This window comes from Silurus meridionalis, chromosome 2 (assembly GCF_014805685.1).
Source record: "Silurus meridionalis isolate SWU-2019-XX chromosome 2, ASM1480568v1, whole genome shotgun sequence".
Lineage (NCBI taxonomy): Eukaryota > Metazoa > Chordata > Actinopteri > Siluriformes > Siluridae > Silurus > Silurus meridionalis.
The window spans coordinates 32,766,229-32,789,577 of NC_060885.1; the positions used below are offsets into that span (position 1 = coordinate 32,766,229).

General features: G+C 39.5%; 1 protein-coding gene across 2 annotated transcripts in view; it reads right to left on the bottom strand.

The window, feature by feature from the left end:
• csmd1a (CUB and Sushi multiple domains 1a) overlaps positions 1 to 23,349 on the bottom strand; it is a 378,189-nt gene that overhangs the window by 80,310 nt on the left and 274,530 nt on the right. For both annotated transcript variants that reach the window (XM_046872557.1, XM_046872551.1), the window contains 11 exons: positions 19,962 to 20,078; positions 17,214 to 17,429; positions 16,912 to 17,100; positions 14,834 to 15,003; positions 13,193 to 13,349; positions 10,149 to 10,340; positions 7,556 to 7,682; positions 5,198 to 5,400; positions 4,664 to 4,855; positions 3,755 to 3,893; positions 3,274 to 3,461 (listed from right to left, as the gene is read on the bottom strand). In XM_046872557.1, the coding sequence (XP_046728513.1) occupies positions 3,274 to 3,461; positions 3,755 to 3,893; positions 4,664 to 4,855; positions 5,198 to 5,400; positions 7,556 to 7,682; positions 10,149 to 10,340; positions 13,193 to 13,349; positions 14,834 to 15,003; positions 16,912 to 17,100; positions 17,214 to 17,429; positions 19,962 to 20,078 (1,890 nt within the window). The remainder of the gene's footprint in view (positions 1 to 3,273; positions 3,462 to 3,754; positions 3,894 to 4,663; positions 4,856 to 5,197; positions 5,401 to 7,555; positions 7,683 to 10,148; positions 10,341 to 13,192; positions 13,350 to 14,833; positions 15,004 to 16,911; positions 17,101 to 17,213; positions 17,430 to 19,961; positions 20,079 to 23,349) is intronic.

Sequence of the window (23,349 nt, forward strand, 5' to 3'; positions counted from 1 at the left end):
GATTCTAGGACAAGTACAGTTGTAAAAATGGTGTGGAGGCGGTGCCAAAAACATGACAGCTAACGACCCACTTCTCTCTCGGCCCGCAGTTTAGGGAGCAGAGAATTCGGGAGGAGGCTGGAGATTATGTCAACCGAAATGGTAAAATGAAGAACACAAGCTAAATTACATTTTAAATCTCTTCCTCAAATGACATGAGAGGGTTTTACAGTATTACCACATCTGGAGTGTCCAAGTTTAGGAAACAATTTCTAAATTGCATTAGATGGATATTGGAAGTAAATCGCAAAGGAAAACCAGAATTTCACTTTGAAATGTTGCCTTGTAGCGTTCTATAATTAGTAGATTTCTTTTTTGTCCAACTGGAGACTAAATTGAGATTTATTTTGCGCTACATCATGCTACTTTTGCATGCATGTCTTTCCACCAATAACTCAAAAAATGATTGTGACTACTGGTGTGTAATGAGCAAAAGCAGATTAGAGATTTACTTTGTAGAATAAAAAACACAGCTGACGTGCATTAAATAGAAAACAAATACCAGCAAGATGTAGCTTTACTGTTTACCCCCAAAAATGTGACATCACTTACATGCAATTATGGGTAAAACAACACCCTTCCAAAGGACAAGTTATCTCAGGGTGTGATAAGACAAGGCACAGTGAGCAAATATCATCATCTACCCCTTCCTTTTGACTTTGTACACTTTCCTGAGCCACAGTATGGAGTTGTTTACTTAGTACTGTATATTGGGACCACAGGAAAAGCCTGCCCTCCAGAGCGAGGGATAGCTTCCTCCACTTCCTATTCAACACAGTGTGTAGTACTTATCAGAAGTAGACATAGGAAGGACAAGTGGTGAACCAGCTTTAGAAACATGGTGCCCAAGGCTCACTGATGCATGTGGAGAGCGAAGGTTAGACTGCCTGCTCCAGTTTCACAGGGGAACTAATTTAGAATATGGCATTACCTAAAGACAGAGGCCTCAGGATAATGTGCCTTGTGAAAATTGTTCAGGAATTAATATAGTTTGTGGTTCCAAATTTCCCAGATCTCAATCCATTTAAGCATATGTGGGATTTGCTGGACAAACACTGGACAGAGGGAACATCCACTCAGACCCTCATAGATTTCCAAGTACTCCTTTATCCACTACATCCTTTATCCCTAGATTTGTAATTCCACATTATAAATATGTTATGAACAATTTGACTAAAATCGATGATAATCAAACCAGTAGAAAGCTTGTTGATTGGCTGAAAATGGCAATAATCATCATTAGTAATGAACTGCTTTGGTTTTCACTTTAATATGACATTAAACAATCTTGTTTTGTTAAAAGGGTTGATTTTTTGTGTGGAGAAAATGCACTATATGCACTATTCCTAGATCCGGAGACCTTAAGAAAATTACCAACGAGTGCCAATGTTACGCAATTTTATCTTTTAAAATAACCATACTCATTTCAAAGGGTGGGCGCTGTACATCTAAATCCGGTGACGGCAATAAATTGCTTTGACATTTGATAAATACGTCCTTTAAACCAAGTGTGATTTGCTCCTGATGTAAATTACTAGGTATTCAACTAGAAAGGTTAATAATATTAGAAAATGGATTTATCATATTTGGCACTTTCCTGCTAATCACAAAGCGGCTGTTATTCCGCCAAACATGTACTACGCTATTCAAAAGATGCATGCCTGGTACAATTCAGTATGATGTAAATCACATGACAACATAAAACTGCAAATATTATTTTTAGGTGCTGTTTATTATTAGGGTCTTAATTATATAAAATGCGAAGAAGCTCAAATTTTCATTTATACTCGAAACCTTTCCGCTTTGCATGTGTCCCCTTTCCTTAATGATTGCAAAGCTAAATAGAAGAGACAGTTACAATAGCAGGGATAATGTCTGTTTCACAGACACTAAATGTCATACCCTGCATTGCACACGACAATACTGTCAATAATATGAGGTCGTAGAAAATAAGAAATGATTGGTCCGCTCATTTATATGACAGTATTCTTAATTCATCTAGTAATATAGGAAAACAAATCATATTTCTAGGATTCAGATACCAAATACACCATAAAAAAGGGAAAGATCTTTATTCACAATGCATTTTTTTTGTTGTAACTTGAAACCTTCTGTTTTTCCTGTGCTATCGCTTTTATATGGGAATCGTTATATGGGGACCGTTATATGGGGACCGTTACATGGGGACCGTTACATGGGGACCGTTATATGGGGACCGTTACATGGGGACCGTTATATGGGGACCGTTATATGGGGACCGTTATATAGGGATTGTTATATGGGGACCGATAAATAGGGCCCTTTATATGAGGATTGTTATATAGGGACCGTTATATGGGGATCGTTATATGGAGACACTCGTTTTGATGCAATGATATACAATTATTGCTGTTTTATTTTTTATTCTAGTTATTCTAGCTATTTTATTCTAAATATCTAAACATTTTTATACAAAATCTACCTGTAAGACTTATACCTGTAAGACCTTAATACTAATAAAAAGTGCTTTAAAGCTCCTATGTAGGTACAAGATCAAGCTAGCAAAACATCACATGGCAAAAAAAAGGGTTTATAAATGCAAAACCAACGGAAATGGATTTGATCTCCACTCTTCTGGAAATGCCCTCCACTAGATTTTGGAACTTTATTTTTGTATTTGTTCCCATTTAGCTACAAAAGGCTTAGTAAACTTAGGAGGTTGTTAAGTTTTTTTTTTCTTTTTCTGTAGGTCACTTGAGCTCTTCTACACCAAGCTTGGCAAACTCTGCGTTTATTGAGCAGCACTGTCATGCTGGAACAGGTTGGGTCCTTACACCATGATACTCTATACAAAGACATTGCAGACAATTTTGTGCTTTATCTTTGTGAGAGTGGAAGCTCAGCACTGTAGTTGTGGTTCTGTACCCATGATAATAATAACGAACAATTATGAAATAATCACAGGTCACTTTTCATCAAGGTCAGGTTTCACATACTTTTGGTTATCTAGTGTATTAGTCTAGTGTGTTTAGGACTGCGCTCACTCTCTCCCCTTTGTCAAGATTCTGCTGCAGTTAATAATTTGACGATTTTTAGGGGGTAGTAGGAGGTTTTTAGTTCAAATCTTACCACCACCAATCTGCCAGTGCTGGGCCCCTGAGTATATATACATATTAAATATATATATTAAATGGACAATTTCAATGTTTGGTGGGATGCAAACATCATCATGTATATACAAAATATCACACTTACCTTTGTACTCGATGGCAAAGCCGGACATTCCGAGCGAGGCGTCACTGCGGAATGCCAAGAAGAGGCTGTTCCCGCTGCTCTCGATGCGCTCGGGAGCCTGACTTCCCTGAAGACTGCTAATCAGTCGACCGTTGGAGTCCTCACCCTCGTAGACATGCAGGAAGTCATAGCTGGGCTCCATGTTGAAGCTGCACAATGAGAAAACGAGACTTGAATGATGACTGTAAAGACCATCTACGAGATAACCAGTTAATCAAATTAATAGAGTGCCTGAGATCTACACTGAACATATATTATAGAAATTTTAAGTCATTACACGTGTGTGTTGATACAACAGGGAGAAGGTAGGAATGGTGGATAGGATTCTATTGCCCCAGGCATTAATGGACACCATAATATATAAGAACAGAACACCAGTTTGTCCTGTGACCATCTGCTGGCCTTATACTAAGCGGCATCCAGCCGAGAGTGAGCGCATTACCTTTTGAAAATAAGAGCAATGACAAAGTCTGGGTTGACTTTTATTCGCCAGTCACACTCCTTTCCTGCCGGGTACGGCTGAGGGTAGTTTGGTGATAGAATTACTCCAGCCGGTCCTGTCACATTGCCTCCACAGGTAGCTATCACAACAAGGGGAGCGAACGTTAGAGCTTTAATGTGAGGCTTCAAAGAACCCACACATTTTCACTCACACACACACACAAAAGATGAGCAATGTTTGTGGAATTGATTAAGCACTGATTGCTCCAGGTTCATTATCCAGTGGATAATAACAGCAAGAAACAGGTGAAGAACTCTCAGAAAACAAAACAAAAAAAAACACAGGGCAATCGATTAAACCAGGTGCTTATCAAGAGGACTTAATGATCCTTGATACAATTTTCTGAAAGGATATGTAAATGTCACTTCAGGATCTTGAAAGTATTTATTAATGCATCAGATACAGTGATCTAAGCAATATCATCTTCAGGCTGAGTCACTAGCGACAAAAACAGCCCTGATGACGCGCACAAGCAGTTAGTGATTTCACTGCAGTAACATGGCAACTGCACTGGGCAGTACACCGAATTTCAACAAAAAGAACTCCATGCTGCATAAATCTTCTCAAAGCATTCTAGACAATAACGTTCAACCTACCCAACAGCACCAAACAATTAGTGTAAAGTGAGCAGGCAAGACTGTGATTTAGAAAGCCATAAACTAGCTAGCAGCGTGACTCTGTGCTGAAGCTGTGCACGCTGGATATTACATCTGTTTTAAAAGAAATTCCTGAAAAGTGGCCTACGTGCGAGGGGAAACAATTGCGATGTCAAAGACCACCTATTTTCGGCGATATTCATAAACAGCCGGCGTGAAAATGTGCATAATGGAAAACATTTGCTGAACTTACCTATGCATGTCGGGGGGTCAGGCTGCCAGAAGAAGCGGTTGTTGAGCTGAACGCAGGTAATCTCAGACACTCCCTGAACCTGGTACCCTGGATCACACTGAAAGGAAATAGTATCTCCTGGCTCTCTGCTGTCTCCGTAGCGAGAGCCGTTTTGAGGGATGCCTGGATCGTTGCATGTGGTAGCTGTTGTAGCTTGGGTAATAAGCATAAATTGGGGATTATTATTTCAAAGACGATGTGGCGTAGAAACATAGAACACGGTTGACTTATCGGAAGTTTCTTATTCATTTCTCCCCTCTAAATATGCCATGCTTTGAGCCTCACGAGACAGCGTCCATATGATCTCTGCTGCTTTTCTAAAAGAGAAGCAAACCTCATATCTGCCCCCTCTTTCCGTCTACGTTATATATATTTCTTGTGCAGTTTGTACCAAAGCGAGCGCAAAGGAAACTACAGAGAGAATATCGGATCATGCAAACCACCAGAGTGATGAAACAGGAAGAACGGAGCTAAGAAAGAGTAGGAGTTGCTCACTAGAGAACTGGATGGAGAAGCCAGATTTGCTGATGAAGTAGTCGCTGTCGAACTGGAGCGTGAGGATGTTGAAGGTGCTGTGCGTATCCTCGGGTAAGAGCGAGCCGCTCCATTCTTTTAGTAAGATGCCATTCTCGGCTGGGCCGTCCCACACTTTCAGGATGTCGTGGTCCACTTCCGTGTCAAAGACGATGAAATGGAGGCTAAACATGTCGAACACACAAGAGCAAGAGTTTCTTATCAGGAAGCTGAGCTTAGATTTGCTCACATTTGAATAGTTACATACAACCAAGTGAAAAACCCAAGGAAGAGTTTCTAATAGTGATAAGAAAGATGCTTTATACTTGTCATATTTTCTGTTTTTGTGTAACGATATTAAGAAGCTGGGGTCGGCCATAATACAGTGCCCCTGTAGCACTTTAATGTTAAGGGTGGAACAGTAGCCCAGAGCCTTAACCACTGAGCTACTACTTTCCTAATGTAGTGCTACTACAGTGCTGCTGACAATCCTTAAGAAAAATGGATGTCCCTTATGTACAGTATTTGTGCATTGTCCAGTATTGTGTTTTTGTTCCAAAGGAAACACTACGAGCTTTATTTATCTTCCACACCCCTCCAGGCTTTTCCTTCCAAGTATATATCGTATTTTCCGAACTATAAGCTGCTACTTTTTTCCCATGCTTTGAACCCCGCGGCTTAAACAATGAAGCAGCTAATTTATGGATTTTTCCGGGGGTTTTCCCGGTTTCACAAACTTCCTGCCGCCAAAGAACTGAGACCCATAACATTAGACCAATGAAATTGCGGAACGGTTCAGGTGAACCAATAAAACTCTTTATATTAAATCAGATGCGCTCCCACTGAATCGACCCGCACCACATCATAAATATGGATGATGTTCCTCTGATGTTTGACCTGCCGCTCACTCGGACTGTCTACAGGAAATGCGAATCATTCGTCACGCTGAAAACAACCGGGCATGAAAACACACTTCACCTGTGTTCTGAGCTGCACGGCATCGGGAGAAAAGCTTCACCGATGGTGATTTTTAAACACACGACGATGACAAAAGATAAACTCCCGAGAGAAATAGTTGTGAAAGGAAGGAGGAAGACAGTGAACAATGACTTTCTTGGTAGGCTACTGTTTAGATACAAGCCGTGTAACAGACACTGTCTTTCATTAAAGCCTGTGTAAAGTTCATTAGTTTCAGTGTAGACAGGTTTATAGACAGGTGCGGCTTATTTATGTTCAAAATACAAATCTTTGTAAAATTCAGTGGGTGTGGCTTATATTTGGGTGTGCTTAATAGTAAGGAAATTACAGTAATCATTTTCTAATACAAACATTTTTGGCGAGACGGTGTAAATTATTAAGAGCAGGCCTGAGCATTAAAACTTACAGACGGACTCTTATAGTGAGTGCCGTAACAGTCAACATACGAATCGACTACATGAAGGATGTTTCAATGAAAATGCAATTATTTCAATTATATTCTGCACCTCACTTCATAGTATCAACTCGAGTGAACTTACAATGTACACACAGTGATACCTGATCTCCATAAAAAAAATTATTACAAAAAAAAAAAACATATATATATATATATATATATATATATATATATATATATATATATATATATATATATATATATATATTAATATATATTAATATATAAAAATACTTTTATGAGCTCGCATACCACCATATGAATATCCCTCGGCTATCCAATTTCATTCTGCAAATCGCGGCTCTGATTATTTAGATCGAACAGGGCCGGGGTTTATTCTCACATCAACTACAGTAATGTTGTCGGAATGAAAACACGGCCAACAAACCATTAATCAGCAGTAGTCAAAACACTAACTGGTCCTTAGGGAGATGTGGGCGGACGTCTTTGTACTTTCTGTTTTTCTCAGGTGACTACGTTTCCGGAGAGGCCTGTGTATTACGAGATCACCTCAGAAGTAAGATTCCCAATGTGAATAGGGATGAAGCGTCTGCAACAGTGTTGTCGAATCACCACTTTGCTACAATTGCTTGTTTTAAATTGAATCAATGTTCTGCCCTTTTTCAAACGTCTAATTGGATTATCTTTGCTTGTGTTCAGTGTTCTGTTTTTTTTTTTCCCTTCTTTTATTTCTCCCTTGACTCTTACGATAATGGACTTGAAAGAACAGATGCCAGTCGGCAATAGGCCTCTTAGCGGGGTGCCAATGCAATCACCATGCCATGTTATGAGTTGCGTGGGAATTACATGGGAATTAACAGGGGTGCAGTAAAAAAAAAAAAAAAAACACACACATCCTGTTTGCAAGAAGGTAATTCATGGCTCATGGATGTGAACCGCTTTACCTGATGGTTTTCCCTGTATCAGCCTCAATGGACCAGGTGCAATGAAGGTTGTTGTCATACGGCGCAGGGTAGCCGGGAGACAGGATGCGACCAGATGTGGCGCCACTGATGTGTCCTCCACACTCCGCTAGAGAAGCGAGGGCAAAAAAAAAATTTATCATTCAATATACAAACTGCTTTTTTTTTTACCTTCCACATGACAAACTATTAGTTTTTAATCCCCTAATCCCTTTCCTATGAAGCCCAGGTTTCTTTTTTTTTACTATTTTATCTCTCTTCTTAAAACACTTGCTGTCCTTGTGAGGCAATGAGAATTTACTTGCTGGGTTGTACCAGGGGTTGTAAACAAATTAAAACACAAACATATGTCTCTGAAAGTGGATTCACAAACCTTTGAGACACATCCAATAAGAAAATTATAATACTGATTATGATCTAATGATCATATTTTGATTTGTCTGTCAGTCCTGTGGTCATGTAAATTTTTCAGCCTAGCACTCTGTCCCTGATTTGTTTTATTTTTTACATTTCGAAAGCCAAAAGCTTTTAAATGTTCAAGGAATCCTTGAAGAACCCTTTATTTTCTCCCAAAAGTGTACATTGCAATCTTTTCTAGAAGGGAAGGAGAAAGGAAAAAGGGAAGGGAACTTGCTTTACTATGCTGACTTATTCAAACAAAGGACCACAATGACCGCTCTGGGCAATACCATCCATTTTCCACGCCAAGCACCTGCAGTATATCTCATTCAAGCCATTTTAATTAGGGAACTGGGATTAGGGCGATGTGGAACAACGCCATGTGTCTCTTTTCACTTGTGTGAAGACTGCTGTGCTGTTTTAAGGAAGCACTTGCAGACGATTGTTGATTTTGAATTAAGAGAAATCTTTCTTTCCCTATCCAGGAGTTTATTCTTTGTTTTTTTGGTTTTTTTTGCTCCATGCACTCGGGTATTCCCACACGGATGCACACTGTAATATAATTAGCCTTTATAAATTTTCATGCTAAAACTAGAAAACATTGTGTACCCAAATCTATGTGCATTTTCAGAAACAAGGAAAGTAAGTAGTAGCAGGTTAAATGCATTTATTATAGTCCTCGTCAGATCATGTGACACCACAGTGGAGTCCAGAATCATCACATTATAGCAAATGTAAATGATATTTTCTATTTTAGGAGCTACTGTTTTTTCTTTATCTGGAAATGTACAGTAACACAAAGCCGCAATCATTTTGAGCAAAATGATTTGGTTTCAAAAGAGTTTTTTGCGATTTCTAATACATTTAGATTTTATAATTATACGTGATATAAAGTCTTCTAGATGCAACGGCACTTAATGTGCTCATTTACTAATCTACAATCTTTATATTATCTAGTTTTTAACATGGTTGCAAACTATAGACATCATTATGAAGCATCTAAACACTAATCTGAATATAAATTTAGATCACTAATGAGTAAACTATAAACAACACAAGCAAGAAATAAGAATTAAGTTTAACCAGGCACAAAAAGGGAAATTTTCTGATTGACACTGGATGGAGGGATTAGAAATCATACAGAAAGAGTCATACAGTGAGATGGCAATGTGTAAAAAAACATCTTCAAAATGAGCAGATTGGGAATAAGTGTTCTGGAACGAGCACAGGACAGTCTTTATGATTGCATCAGGTGCTCTTAGATAGATAAGCGCATTTCTCCTCCATGCCAGCAGAGGTCAGACTTACAATGCGACCTTTATTGCGACTTGTAGATCACTTCCTGGTTTTAGACGATATAAATTGTTCTCGTACATTTACTCATTGCAAGGTCTTACATTTCTATCTTCCTTCTTTCAAGATACTCCAGGGAACCAGTGATCTTTTGTCCTTCGAACTCTTATCAGTCGCTTCCTGATGCCCTTCGTCTGGATTGCGTTCTCATAAATTGGAAACCACGTAATGAATTGATAACTGGTGTCAAAGAAGGTGCCTCGGCTGTTCCGCCTGGCGAATTTTGTCTCTGGATCACGCTGGAATTGTACATTTTGGATTCTGGATCGTGTTTATACTCTGTGTCCGAAAAAAATATCTCTTGCAAATAGATTCTGATTCTGTCTGATACTGTAGGTAACACCAGACTTAATGTCTTGCACTCATGAAAACTCCTATATGAGACTTGTTTGCAAAATGAGCCATGAATCCAGTTTGTAGGAAAGAAAACAGATAGAGAGCTACACTATGTTAAAAACCAAGGGAGAGATTCACATCCATAGCCTTCAATGAAAGACCTGAGGTTCTTAGAAAGTTCCCGTCTCGCTCCCAGAGCTCCCAGTATAGGTTCTGAATCCACGGGCTAAAACAGGTCAAAAGAATGAGTATAATTCTAATAATATTCAATGTAATTATATTTAATAAATTGAATCTATATTTATATACCTGCTAAAGATGGAACTGCAGTGAAGAGAACTATAAATTCGTGTGATATCCGGATGCCACATGGTCTCAATCCATTAAAATATTGAGACAACTGTTAAGGCTATGGTTAGTAGTAGAATTATAAGCCACAGTTTATTTACAAAATTCCATCCTCACGTGATAAAATCTGAAAACTTACCAACGCATGATGGCAGTGGTTTATCCCAAACCCGTCTGTCTCCACTTAGGCAGGTCAGCGTGCTGCTGCCATGCAGCGTGTAACCAGGATTACAGCTGTACAGAACAAACGTGCTGGCAAAATGACCATCATCCTGAATCTTGTAGCCGTAGTTAGGAGTGCCCGGTTCTTCACATTTCACAAGGTCAAAGCCTGATCAATGACACAGAACACAGAAGGGGGCTTATTAGAATAAAACCAAGGCTGGACGAGATCCTGTTCGCTTAATTTACAGTCTGCCGATTAGATGTTCAAGGAGTCTTTCGCATTACCGTAGCAACCAAAATAAAACTTGTGCATTTCTTTTTAAACAGGATCAGGATAAGGAGGACCTGTGAAATAGTATCCACATAAGTGGAATTTAAAGATAATGAGAAGGTATTAAAAGATACAAAGATTAAAATAAAAAAGCTTTAGTACCAATAGATACTTTATTATAGACATGATGACTGTAAATACAAGACATTAGACAGAAATAGCGAGAAATTCTATACCTGAACTCTATAGAGGCAGAATTACCTCAGTCATGTCTACGCAAGAGAATGAGCTTTACTACGAGTTTATACACCAATCAGGCATTACATTATGACCACCTGCCTAACAGCATGAACTTCTTCAGCTCGTCTGTTGGATCAGACTACACGGGAAACAGCCCACAAGACCCTGCAGTTTTGAAGACGCTCTGACCCAGTCGTCTAGACGTCCCAATTTGTCAAACTCGCTCAAATCGCCCATTTTTACTGTTTCAAACAAATCGACTGAGAGGACAAAATGTATACTTCCTGCCCACTAACAGGTGCCATGATGAAGAGATAATCAGTGTTAATCACGTCACAGCTCATGATGTTATAATGTTATGCCTGTTTAGAGTAAATCAGATTATTAAATTACATTCGTTTAGTGAGTACAGCTCTGGTTTCTCACTCAGACGGCTGGTGATCACTGCCAAAACCTTCTCAGCTCCAGAGGTGATTTCACAGCACTTTAACTAGCATTATTTTACTGTACAAGTCGATAGAAACAAACAATGATCTTCAGCATTAATAACGGAATATATAATATGAGTAACATTTCCTGTTAAATGTGTGTTCAGTGATGTTTGTATGAAAAAAATAAACCTTAAGTGACTTTATTTAATCAACAAAAAAAAAAAAATCCATAACTGACTGAACCCTGTTATACAGGTGCGCATTGTTATTCTGTTGCCCTTCTATTTTTAATCCAGCTTTTAGCAATAAACATGCTCATGTAGGTTTTGGGTCGTAGTAGTTATAGTGTATGGTGTATAAAGGCCAATGTTTCATTCGTTTGTACCTGTTAACTCTTATATCAAAGGTAAGCCTTAATGTAAAACCTTCTATAATGCATCAGTCTGTTAGCAGTGGAGATGAAATGTGAAGTTTCTTCTGCTCACTTCACACTTAAAGTTTTGCTGATGATATTTAACGTGCTCAACGTTTCTATCACTTCCTTTTTAAATGTCCACATACAGGGATGTTTGTCTGCACGATCATTAAATGCCTAAGAAACAGTGGAGAAAGTTTGCCCTTTTTTTGTTTTCTACCCCTGTCAGTGAACCAAAATGCTAAAAACGTAAAAAAAAAAAAAAACCTTTTAAGCTGCAGTAGGTAGAAACTGATTCTTGCTTAATAATGACATAAAGGTTGTTCCATAAAAATCGCACCTGCCCACCGCGGTTACCGCAGCAGCCCAGAGCAGGCTATTCGGAATTCATATTGGTACAACATATGCTTGAGTTAAAAGATCGTCTTTTTATCCGCTCATTTGCCCTGTAGATGTGGAACGCATTTTATTTCCTATGTTCTAACTGCATGCTAAAGCACATCCAGGGGTCTCATAAAAGCAGACGACCTGGAACAGAGTGTGTGTTCCGACTGCTCCACACAGAGAACGAGGACATGCAGGAAAAATGGTTATTCCCACTTTTCTCCTCTGTAGTTTCGGATTGTGTTTTCTCTCAATAATAAAAACCTTCATTTTAAAACCGAGTTGTGTTCACTTGTGTTATCTTTTACTAATATTTAAATTTGTTTGATGATCTGAAACATTAAAGTGTGACAAAACATGCAAAAAAATAAAAAATCAGGAAGGGGGCAAACACTTTTTCACCACTGTATATATACAATTATTTGTATTTTTCTGAATATGAATTCAGTACAGCATAATTTGTATTTTAGCACAGTGATGTGCTAAAATTTTTTATGATAATAAATTCTCCATCTCTTGAAAACTTTATCACACACCAAACATGGACTGACTCCTATAAGCATCTGTCTAAGAAGCTAAAAATGAAGAAAACCGACACTTAATGCAGAAGAAGACCGTGAAAAGGTATGGGTTCACACCCAGTTTACAATTTCTATGGAAAACTGTGATATTAAATTAAATGAGGAAGTCAAGGAAAGATCTGATGACGTTGAAAAACCTCCCCTTTAACTGCCCACATGCTGGCCATTAATGTACCACAAAATTCCCATATGATTCTAAAAGCTGACACAGAAATGGAACCTTCTGAAGTGCCCAGAATTATACATAGTGTGAAGATGTTGATGAGTTGATGTTTATTACACATTAAAATCTCCATTTTCAGCAATTTGTGTTTTTCCACTACTGGGGAAGCTTCGTGCTTTTTCTCAACCTTTTGTCCCATCAACATCAAATAGACAGAGAAAAAAAAGAGAAGGTGGATCTAACTTGTTCCCATGGATGTTTCTCATCATCTATTTTCACTATAAATAGTAATTGCAATGTAATAATACATTTTTGGCAAATCACTAACCGTGCTGTTCTATCACACCTAAATGATTATGGTTTATGAACTAAATCAATTCAAAACAATTAAGCCCAACAGTTTAATCAATCAATAAATAAATACTGCATCCTATTTAACATTGTTATTTAATAATAATAATAACAGTTTAACCTCCTGCAGTGTCTAAACAAGTGCACGCTGAATACGAAGCCGTGTTTGGGAAATTACTCACTGCTGTATATCAGCTTGAAGCCTTTACTGGTTCCTGTCCCATTACTATTGAACTCAACCCACAGATGGTTAGAGGTACTGTTGATGACGATGTTGGCCATTTCAGCTCGGGTAAAATTGCCCAGCAGTCTGGATGAACTGTCTTGACCATCATAAATCTGTAAACACAAAAAAGAGATCTACTAAGTAACTCAAGAACTTTAAGGATGGATTTTGGACTGTAATTAATATCACCAGTCTACTACAATAGGCTCAGGACCACAGGTTGCATTTCTCACTGAACAACTCAACAATGAGAACACTGTATTTAATGAACAATCGGTGTTGAAGATGAGGAGTCTGAGTCTGGTTCCTCTCAAGGTTCCTTCTTACCATCTCAGTTACACAATTACACATTAATAGGCACTAAACTTCTACGCTCTTTTGAACAACTTAAAACCGGTTCATCTTCGAAAATCTGCTTTGAAACAATATCCATTGATAAAAGTGCATTAAATAATAAAAAGGAAGTAATACATTTTTTTTTAATTTTTTCCAAACGAACTGTTAAAAGTCTAGAACGAGTGTTGACATCTGTATTGTATTTATTTTTTTTTGGATATTACAAGCATATTGAGACAGTCGCTCCATGCGGGAACAAAAAAAAAAACACAGCCGCAGCATTGCAGGAAATATTAAAGGTCATAAATCAATGTCAAGCTGAATTTTTCTCCATTAACCCTTAACTGACTACTTCATGCAACTCAAGCACCATGCTTGAAAAAGTTCGCTGCCGGGATGTGTAAGAATTTAATTCTCTGCCTGGATGGAAAGATAGAAAGATATTTCTAGCGCCGATCTTCCCATCCAATCAGCAAAAAAACACTCGCGGAGTTATTCATGCAACTCAAATTAAACCGTAGAATCGTTTGAACGAAATGGGGTTCGCCACAATGATAAGTATTGTATCAAATGCAATGAGAGCGGAGATAATAAGACTGTAATGTCTTTCCACGGAAATAGTTGCTAGGATTCATGAAAATACCACAGGCAGAAAGACTATAAAAAGATCGTTGCGCACGTGAATGCGACGGAGAAACTGCAGCTTATATGCTTACACCGCAGCGTAATTAGTGGCCGTAGTGCTCTTCGGGGATCTCCTTTTTTCATCGGAAGCTATGTGCGCCTTGAGCGCTGTATCTTAAATGAATCTATGAATAGTTAATGTCTTCACTAAGTCACATGTATGGCTGTCTTGCGGATTACAAGCTCTTTCACGTTAGCCGTGCGGCAAATAGCAGACGGATGACGCAAAAAGTGAAGCTCCTGCATAAATGAGTGCTGAAAGGGCGGTTGTAATGCAAATGCTTTGTAAAAAAAAAAAAATCACAGTCAACGTGGTGGACTTATTTTATTACGACCTTTTTAACCTTTCGACAGAGCGGGTGGGGGGATGGGCGGGGCGGGAGGACGACTATCTGTTAAATTACACTGCTGTGTTTTTTCCTTACACATACTAAAAATAAGTACATGCTAAAACATACTAACATACTAAAATATTTTCCGACACCATATTGAATCCATCAAAAGCATCTACATCAGAATGTCCTAATGCAGCGTGAGCAAGTCGTAATGAGCTTTATATAGCAAAAGATAAACACACCTGCAGGAAGTCTCCATCACGTAGCTGGAAGCTGCTAGCCATGAGCTGGATCCCTTTACCAGTATCAGTCTGGATGCGGTAAATACACTCGTGGTTGTTGTCATAGTTAGCTGGGTAGTTCGGGGACAGAAGAACTCCTTCAGTGCCTACAGCCGAGGCGCCACACTCAGCTGGGCGAAACCCCATGAGCACAAAAATGAGAGAGAGAGAGAAAGATGATCGTTGAGAAAGATAGCGGTGAAAGAATATGCTCAAAACAATTGGCTGAAAAACGATCGCATCCTTTCCATCACCCAATCCTTTGTGTGTTATTGGTGGAAAGTCGCTAACTTCCTGCTAAGGTAGTGGTGCAGACAAAAAGTGGTGCCTACTTGAAATAATTAAGCCAGCAGAACCCTGACAGCTGTTGCTCTGCTTCCTGTTGATAGGCCATTCGGACGATTTTCACCAGATGGAATTTGAGTCTTTTGTCATTTTGATGGATCACAACTTCAAACTTCGGAGGAATGCTAAATAACACATGGCTTTATGTGTGTTAGCGTGGTATTGGTCGCAAAAGCCCAGGGCTACACTCGAATAAAATGTCCTTGCAGTTAATATTCCACGCTTGTAGCCTGTAGAATATGAGCAGATGTTGCTCCAGTTCTTGCGGTGGTGACTACCTTTAATCTGAACTTTTTTTTTTTTTAAGTATTTCTAGTGATCTGAATGAAAACGTGCTCTCGTAGCCGATTTTCTTTTATCGGATAAAAACCAGAATAAAACTACTAATTCGCTGTATGGAAGCAGAAAATATTTTTTTTCCTGCTTCCCAGTATGTAAAGATGCAACGTGCCAAATTTATGTAGACAATATATAAATCTTAATAATTCAAGACTAATGATTCCTGTAGTCATTACACCAATTAGGAGTAACCGTGGGATTTGTATATCCCCATATGTGTACACACACACACACACACACACACACACACACACACACACACACACACACACATACACACAGCTCTTAAATGATTGACTACAGTAATAATCTGATGTAAAAGCCTTGCACAATAGCCATTGATCATTCAGTCAGCACTTTTAGACTTTCTGTCTAAAATGCCATTAAAAAAGAATGAGCAACTGAGATGATTTCACATCGCCATGCTTAATTTGTCAAGTTCTGTTCGAAATAAATTCAATAAGTTTAATAAAAATGAGAGATTCATCGATGCATTCATTGATGAGATTCGAATCCTGACGACCCGAGTCGCTCTCACCTACACAGCTCTGCAGACAGGTTATTTAATGCCCTTTAAATTGGTGTTTGGAGAATTGAAACCAGGGATGGTTACGTGTTATCGGGTATGATATTAATAATGCATTGTAAATCGTGCTTTTCGTTTGCTTTGGCCGTTTTTGAAAAAAAAAGCAAAGACTTCATGCTCAAAAGTAAAGACAATACGAGATTCAAAGAAAAGTTGTGCATTTATGTCCCATTTGGCATTTTCATGAAACTTTAGATCTTATTTATTCATTTGAAGAACAGACACTAGATAGACAAAAGTATTGGGACACCTGGACCCTTTTCCAGGCATATGTGCTACCAAAAACTGTTATTTACATTTATGGCATTTAGCAGACGACCTTATCCAGAGCGACTTACAGTAGCAGCTTGGTGGCGCTGGAATTTGAACCTATGACCTGCCGATCCAGAGTCCAATGCCTTTACCACCAGGCTACCAACCTCCTGCCTCCAACAAACTTATCACATAGTTGGAGGCACACAATAGTATAGGATTCCTTTGAATGTGATACTACATTTTTCCTATACTTTTGACCCAATCATGCATGACAATGCCCCTGTGTAGAAAGCAAGCACCATGAAGATATGGTTTGCATGGGTTGGAGTGAATGATCTGCTATAGAGCTCTAAACCTCAACCCTATTGAAAACCAATGAGGTGAATTGAAATGCTGACTTCAAGGTCCTGATGGTTGCTTTTGTATGTATTTTTGCAAATCAGTGAGCTTCATAAAGGCACTTTATTATTATTTATGTGTAAATAGTAGTATGATTGATAAAAGTATTACCTACCCACACACCTGGGCAGGGCTGCACTCCAGACACGCCTGCCTCCTCCCAAACACGTGATCTTGCTCTCGCCTTCTAGCCGGTAGCCCGGGAAGCAGGAGAACACTAACGAGTCCCCAACGCCAAACTGGAAGCCCACCCTCCTGCTGTAAGCCGGCACACCGGGATCATCACACGGCTCCAGGTCGTATTCTGGAAGCGTATTGGGTTAAATATTTTCTTCGTTTTGTGTACTAAAGCACTTTTGAGAAACAAACAGAGTTCACTTGCCAGGAATCCGATAAAGTAAGGTCTGGCTCTCATACCTGAGAAAGTGATGTTGAAGCCCTCATAAGACATGGAGAAGTCAGAGATGAAGCGGATTTGGGCACTGAAGTTTCCAAAAAGGCCTGCTTTGATAGAGGGAGGCAGGACTGAGCCTGTGAGTCGAGCCACTGGTTCATTGAGGCTACCGTCCTCCATGATAAGCAAGTAATCGTGAGAGTCCTCCAGGTGGAATGTGTGAAACACCAGCTGTACTCCTGCAATAAAATACGTAAAGAAACAAACATAAATAAAAAATTTATAATAATAAAATATATATATATATCATACTGCCTCTGAAAGTAGGCGAAGTAACGAAAGGTAGAGGAATTATTTCGATCACATAAGATGATCTCTGATGTTGACTGAAACATGCCAAACTGAAGCTCTTGACACAAATCTGAACGCTTTTACGCACTGTGCTGCTCCCACTTGATTACCTGATTATATAATCACACAAATGAGCAGCTATACAGAGACATATACACTGATCAGGCATAACATTATGACATTATAAGATTATGAGCGGTGAAGTGAAGAACACTGATTATCTTTTAATCATGGCACCTGTTAGTGGGTGGAAAAATTTATTAGGCAGTAAGTAAACATTTTGTCCTCAAAGTTGATGTTAGAAGCAGGAAAAATGGGCGAGCGTAAGGATTTGAGCGACTTTAAGCGGCAAAATTGTGACGTCTAGACGTCTGGGTCAGAGCATCTCCAAAACTGCAGCTCTTGTGGGATGTTACTGGTCTGCAGTGGTCAATATCTATCAAAAGGGCTCCAACTAAAGAAACAGTGGTGAACCGGCGACAGGGTCGTGATCGTCATTGATGCACGTGTGGATCGAAGGCTGGTCCGTGTGGTTCCGATTCAACAGCCAATCTAATGTAGGAATCTAATCTAAAGTCCTGGAGGAATTTTTGATTAATGAAAGCTTTACAGTACATGTGCCATTAATGTCAGACTGTGAACTTTGTGAAGTTCAGCTAAACACATCCTGTATGCTTCATGCATTAGTCAAACAAAAGTTTCTCACACATATATTAATAAACTTTATCATTATGGGTAGTGCTTAACATTAAGAGTTAAACTTGTGGCTGGGTTTGTTTGTTGTTTTATAACAATCTTCACATTATTTGGAAGACATGTCTCATTAAGTTGTAGGAAAGAACATTATGCATAGTCTCTGTCCCAATCCATCCTGCTCACCCTTCACTACATTACACTCTTACACACTCACTTTACCACACTCACATTCAGCTAAAGTCTAGTTCCTGTTTTCACTCACTATTTTCCAATAACTCTAAATAGATGGAGGATAGAGGATCAGTGGAGCAGTGCTGGAGGATAGAGAGCTGTGTGGGGCAACAGTGAAGGATTGAGATCACTTGGAGCAGTGGTAGAAGATGGAGGGATCAGTGGAGCAGTGGTAGAAGATGGAGGGATCAGTGGAGCAGTGGTAGAGGATAGAGGGATCAGTGGAGCAGTGGTAGAGGATGGAGGGATCAGTGGAGCAGTGGTAGAGGATGAAGGGATCAATGAAGCAGTGGTAAAAGATGGAGGGATCAGTGAGGTAGTGGTATAGGACGGAGAGATCAGTGGAGCAGTGAGGATGGTGGGATCAGTGGAGCAGTGAGGATGGTGGGATCAGTGGAGCAATGGTAGAGGATGCAGGGATCAGTGGAGCAGTGGTAGAGGATAGAGGGATCAGTGGAGCAGTGGTAGAGGATGGAGGGATCAGTAGAGCAGTGGTAGAGGATGCAGGGATCAGTGGAGCAGTGGTAGAGGATGGAGGGATCAGTGGAGCAGTGGTAGAGGATGGAGGGATCGGTGAAGCAGTGGTAGAGGATGGTGGGATCAGTGGAGCAGTGGTAGAGGATGGAGGGATCAGTAGAGCAGTGGTAGAGGATGGAGGGATCAGTGGAGCAGTGGTAGAGGATGGAGGGATCAGTGGAGCAGTGGTAGAGGATGGAGGGATCAGTGAAGCAGTGGTAGAGGATGGTGGGATCAGTGGAGCAGTGGTAGAGGATGGAGGGATCAGTGGAGCAGTGGTAGAGGATGGAGGGATCGACAAAGCAGTGGTAGAAGATGGAGGGATCAGTGGAGCAGTGGTAGAAGATAGAGGGATCGGTGAAGCAGTGGTAGAGGATGGTGGGATCAGTATAGCAGTGGTAGCGGATGGAGGGATCGGTGAAGCAGTGGTAGAGGATGGTGGGATCAGTGGAGCAGTGGTAGAGGATGGAGGGATCAGTGGAGCAGTGGTAGAGGATAGAGGGATCAGTGGAGCAGTGGTAGAGGATGGAGGGATCAGTGGAGCAGTGGTAGAGGATGTCGAGATCAGTGGCTACAGGAAGCCAGTGGAATAGGTGTATGAATGGGGTGAGATGCGGGAGAACTTCAAAATTCGCTCAGCATTGTCTGAATTTTCCTTCAACATGCTTTGACTTTGATTCTGCCTGCTGACTTAGATGTTAATAAACATGTTTCATCACTATTGAGACTCAATAAAATAGGGTTCAATGTTGCATGTGGTATTTTTGTGGGCTGAATTCCGATCTTTTAGTGCACTCATTTGCTCTAATACGACTTTCCAATGCATCTTAATATGAGGCATAAAGCGGCCATTAAAGACGTTACCAAGAGTAATTTGCAGTTAATTGTAGCAAAGAGGGTCTAATTGTATCTAAAATGATCATCCCTTTCAATTCATTCAGTCATGGAGCTGTAAAAACATTCTCTTCTGTACTTACCTTTGCCATGAGAGACATCTATGGTCCATGTGCAGTTCAGAGAGTTTGGGTAGAAATCTGGAAAGCCAGGAGAGAGAATTGTTCCGGTTTTCCCATAGACGTAACCACCACATAAAGCTGTTAGGAAGGAAGCGAAAGCACACATATGGTGTTTGATTAGTAAAGTTCCAGCCTTGATTTATCTTATTTTTTGTAATAAAGGGCTCCCCCTCAATCTGCTAACACCTGGAGTATGTGACGGCGAGCCTCCTTCGGCTAATTATTCATCTGCGTCCTTGTATATCAATTTAGTTTTCTTGCTAACAATAACAGCATGCAATACAATGATAATTAAGCCCATGGACCACCTTGTAAAATTGGATTTGATTAGTATTCTGACTGTGTGGAAAAAAAATTACCAGAAGAAGTAGTGACGTTAAAAAAAACAAGAAACCAAGGCGGATTAGATATGGAAATCTGGGTCAGACTCAGTAAACTATTCCTCGGTGCCCGAGAATCTAATATGCACTTTATAAATTCCATAAACAAACTTCTAACTCCTTTCCTAAGTTACATATAAAGAAAATGTCGGTGTCGATGAGAGGAGAAAAAAAAAAAGGCTTTTAGAAATGAAAAATAATTTCGCGAACTGGAAAACAGATGTGGAACTAAGCTCAGTAATCTCACAAAGGTCTCATTTCTGGTTCTTAATAGAGCAAATCTATTTTGCTTGCTAGGGTATTAGATTTTTGACACATTTACAGTAAAAACATAGGTTTATTGGAAATGGATATGGAAATAGCATGCCATTTTATAAACCATAGTATGCAGCTCTTGAGGCTATCGTGATGCTAGTGATTAAATGAAGCCTGCGTTGTGTGCGTGTTATTATTTCCGCCTCGGGCCACAATGAACGCTGAATCTACATGTACATTTTTTTCCCCACTGTGAGACAAATAAGGTACAAGTAATGGCACAGTGCTCGTCTACAGTACATAGGCTTGGAGCACGCCGTCAAACAAAGCTTTCTGTAATATTAGCTTGAGACGAAATGCTCAAAAGTTTGCTTCAAGGGGTTTGAATAAGAGTTTTCAATCAAATTAAATCTATTTTGTTTCGCGAATACATCTATATTACGGATGTAATCAAATACATTATCCCTATTGAACAGAGAATGTGTGCAAAAGGAATACAAATAGAGATATGAATAGTTTGAATCTGGGGACTTGGATCCCGCAGGACAAAACATACCCCCCAAAAAAAAGCCATTTTGAACACAAGGTCTTTACTTTTATGTGGCGGTTGAAAGCAGAGCTTGCGGGCAGGTTTGCAACAGGTTTCTGCAACATTTTTATCCAAACTTTATTTCAAAAACACGAATAATAAGACTTGAAACTAGTCCACAAGTTCACACATCTCCACTTAGATTGACCATGAAAACCGAAACGAAATTTATTTTTTATTCAATTTGTTATTAAGTATCATCTTCTTAACTTCTTCGCCCATACTTCATATCACTCTTGATTGTTCTCCATTGTTAGGAAAAGCACATTCTTCTCAGAACAGCATGCATCATTAAAATAAAATGTCCTGGAAATTTGACGTAAATGATAACCGAAGTAATTAATAAGTAATAATAAGTTGTCAACTAAAAAACTTGCTTTTTCCAGCCATATGTGGTTCTTCCCCAAACTGTTTCCCCAAAGTAGACAATTGTATAGGACGTCTCTAAATGTGTTAGCATTACCAAACCTGTTCCAGCATGACGATGCCAATCCAGCTCCATGAAAATATGACTTACACTGGTTTGAGTGGAAAATCCCCTGCTAAAAACCAGTGCACCACCAGGCCTCCTCACCTCCCACACATCAGTACCTGACCTTACTAACACCCTTGTGAAAGAATCTAGTGAAACATCTTCCCAGAAGAGTGGAGATGATTATAAGAGAAAACGAGGAGTAAATGTGGGATGTTCGAAAAGTACATTAGAATCTTATGGTCCTGTCCATAAGACTCCAGCTTCTGTCTGTAAATATATAGAACGGATACAGTATTTATTAATATAGATGTGAGGGATTTATACTTCAGTAACAATCAATCCTAATGCCAATCTTAACAGTATTCGCTCTCACGTTTCTACAAGTTCTGTGTAACAATAATTGATGTTTTCTCAATTGAAGCGGACTGTTTCATAAACCCATAAAACTGCTGGTGCGGGTGAAGCGCTTCTCATCTAACAGCACAGCGCAATCTGACGAAGTAATCCAAATAAATAAAATACCCCTCACCACAAAATCTTAAGAATGACAAACCGAAGAAAGACCTGACATAACAAACATCAATAAATAGCTGAACATGGTATAAACATATATTTCTGTTTCCCAGCACAGGTATGAATGTAACGTCATGTTTATCCCATCTATAATGAACATCAGGCTCGGATGAAAATGCATCAGACCAAAGCGCATTCCATTAGGTGGGAAAGGCACAGGGGTGATAAGACGCAGGTAGAGGAGACACGTGGAAATTGTGAATGAAACGAGCTGTGCTTTGATTAGGTTTACTGGAAAAACATTTTGTTTAACCAACGGCTTCTCCTTTTAATTTTACTTACCATAATATTATCTGTAGAACTTTAATAAAAAAAAAGAAAATGTTTGACTTGACTGCTTAATGCCTCCTTGTGCTGATAAACAAGGGCCACAAAATAGTGACGGGGCGGAGGATAAAGACGGGATGAGAGAGAATTTCTCAACGAGTCATCTTATTAGAGTCGTCCATCTCACTCAGGAAACATCCCCGTAGTCGTTTTACTACCTGTTACTCATCATTTAACTCATTACGACAAGCAATAATAATGTGTTAGCAAGTCTGCCTTGTTTATCAGCGGTGTCTGTGTTCTTTCTAAGATTCTTGGGGTTTACAATATGTGTAGTTAATATATTATTATCCAAATTGCACACGGATTTATTAAGACGTTAATGAGAGATGCGGACGCTATGGGGTGGAGTTTGAACTCAGTTCTGAATCTAAACTTGCTTGTTTTTCTTGCACAAGAAGCAGCATTAAATCCAATGCCACAGCACCAACACTTTGATGTAACCACAGCATTTATCATCCCTTTAAAGTAAACAAAAAGGTTCCCCTCACACACACACACACACACACACACACACACACACACACACACACATACACACAGAGGACATTGGTGCAGACAGAATCTTAAATCAGAACGATTGCTCATGTAAACTTTAAATTGAGCTGCAGGTGCGGTAGATCAGTGCTTGGCAGGGGCTCGTGAAGCTACACAAACAGATCGGCACTATTTTATCGTTCGGCAGACAAAAATTAAAAGTGTGATAACAGCCTACATCCTGCCAGGCACAGTACAAATTTCATAACCCCG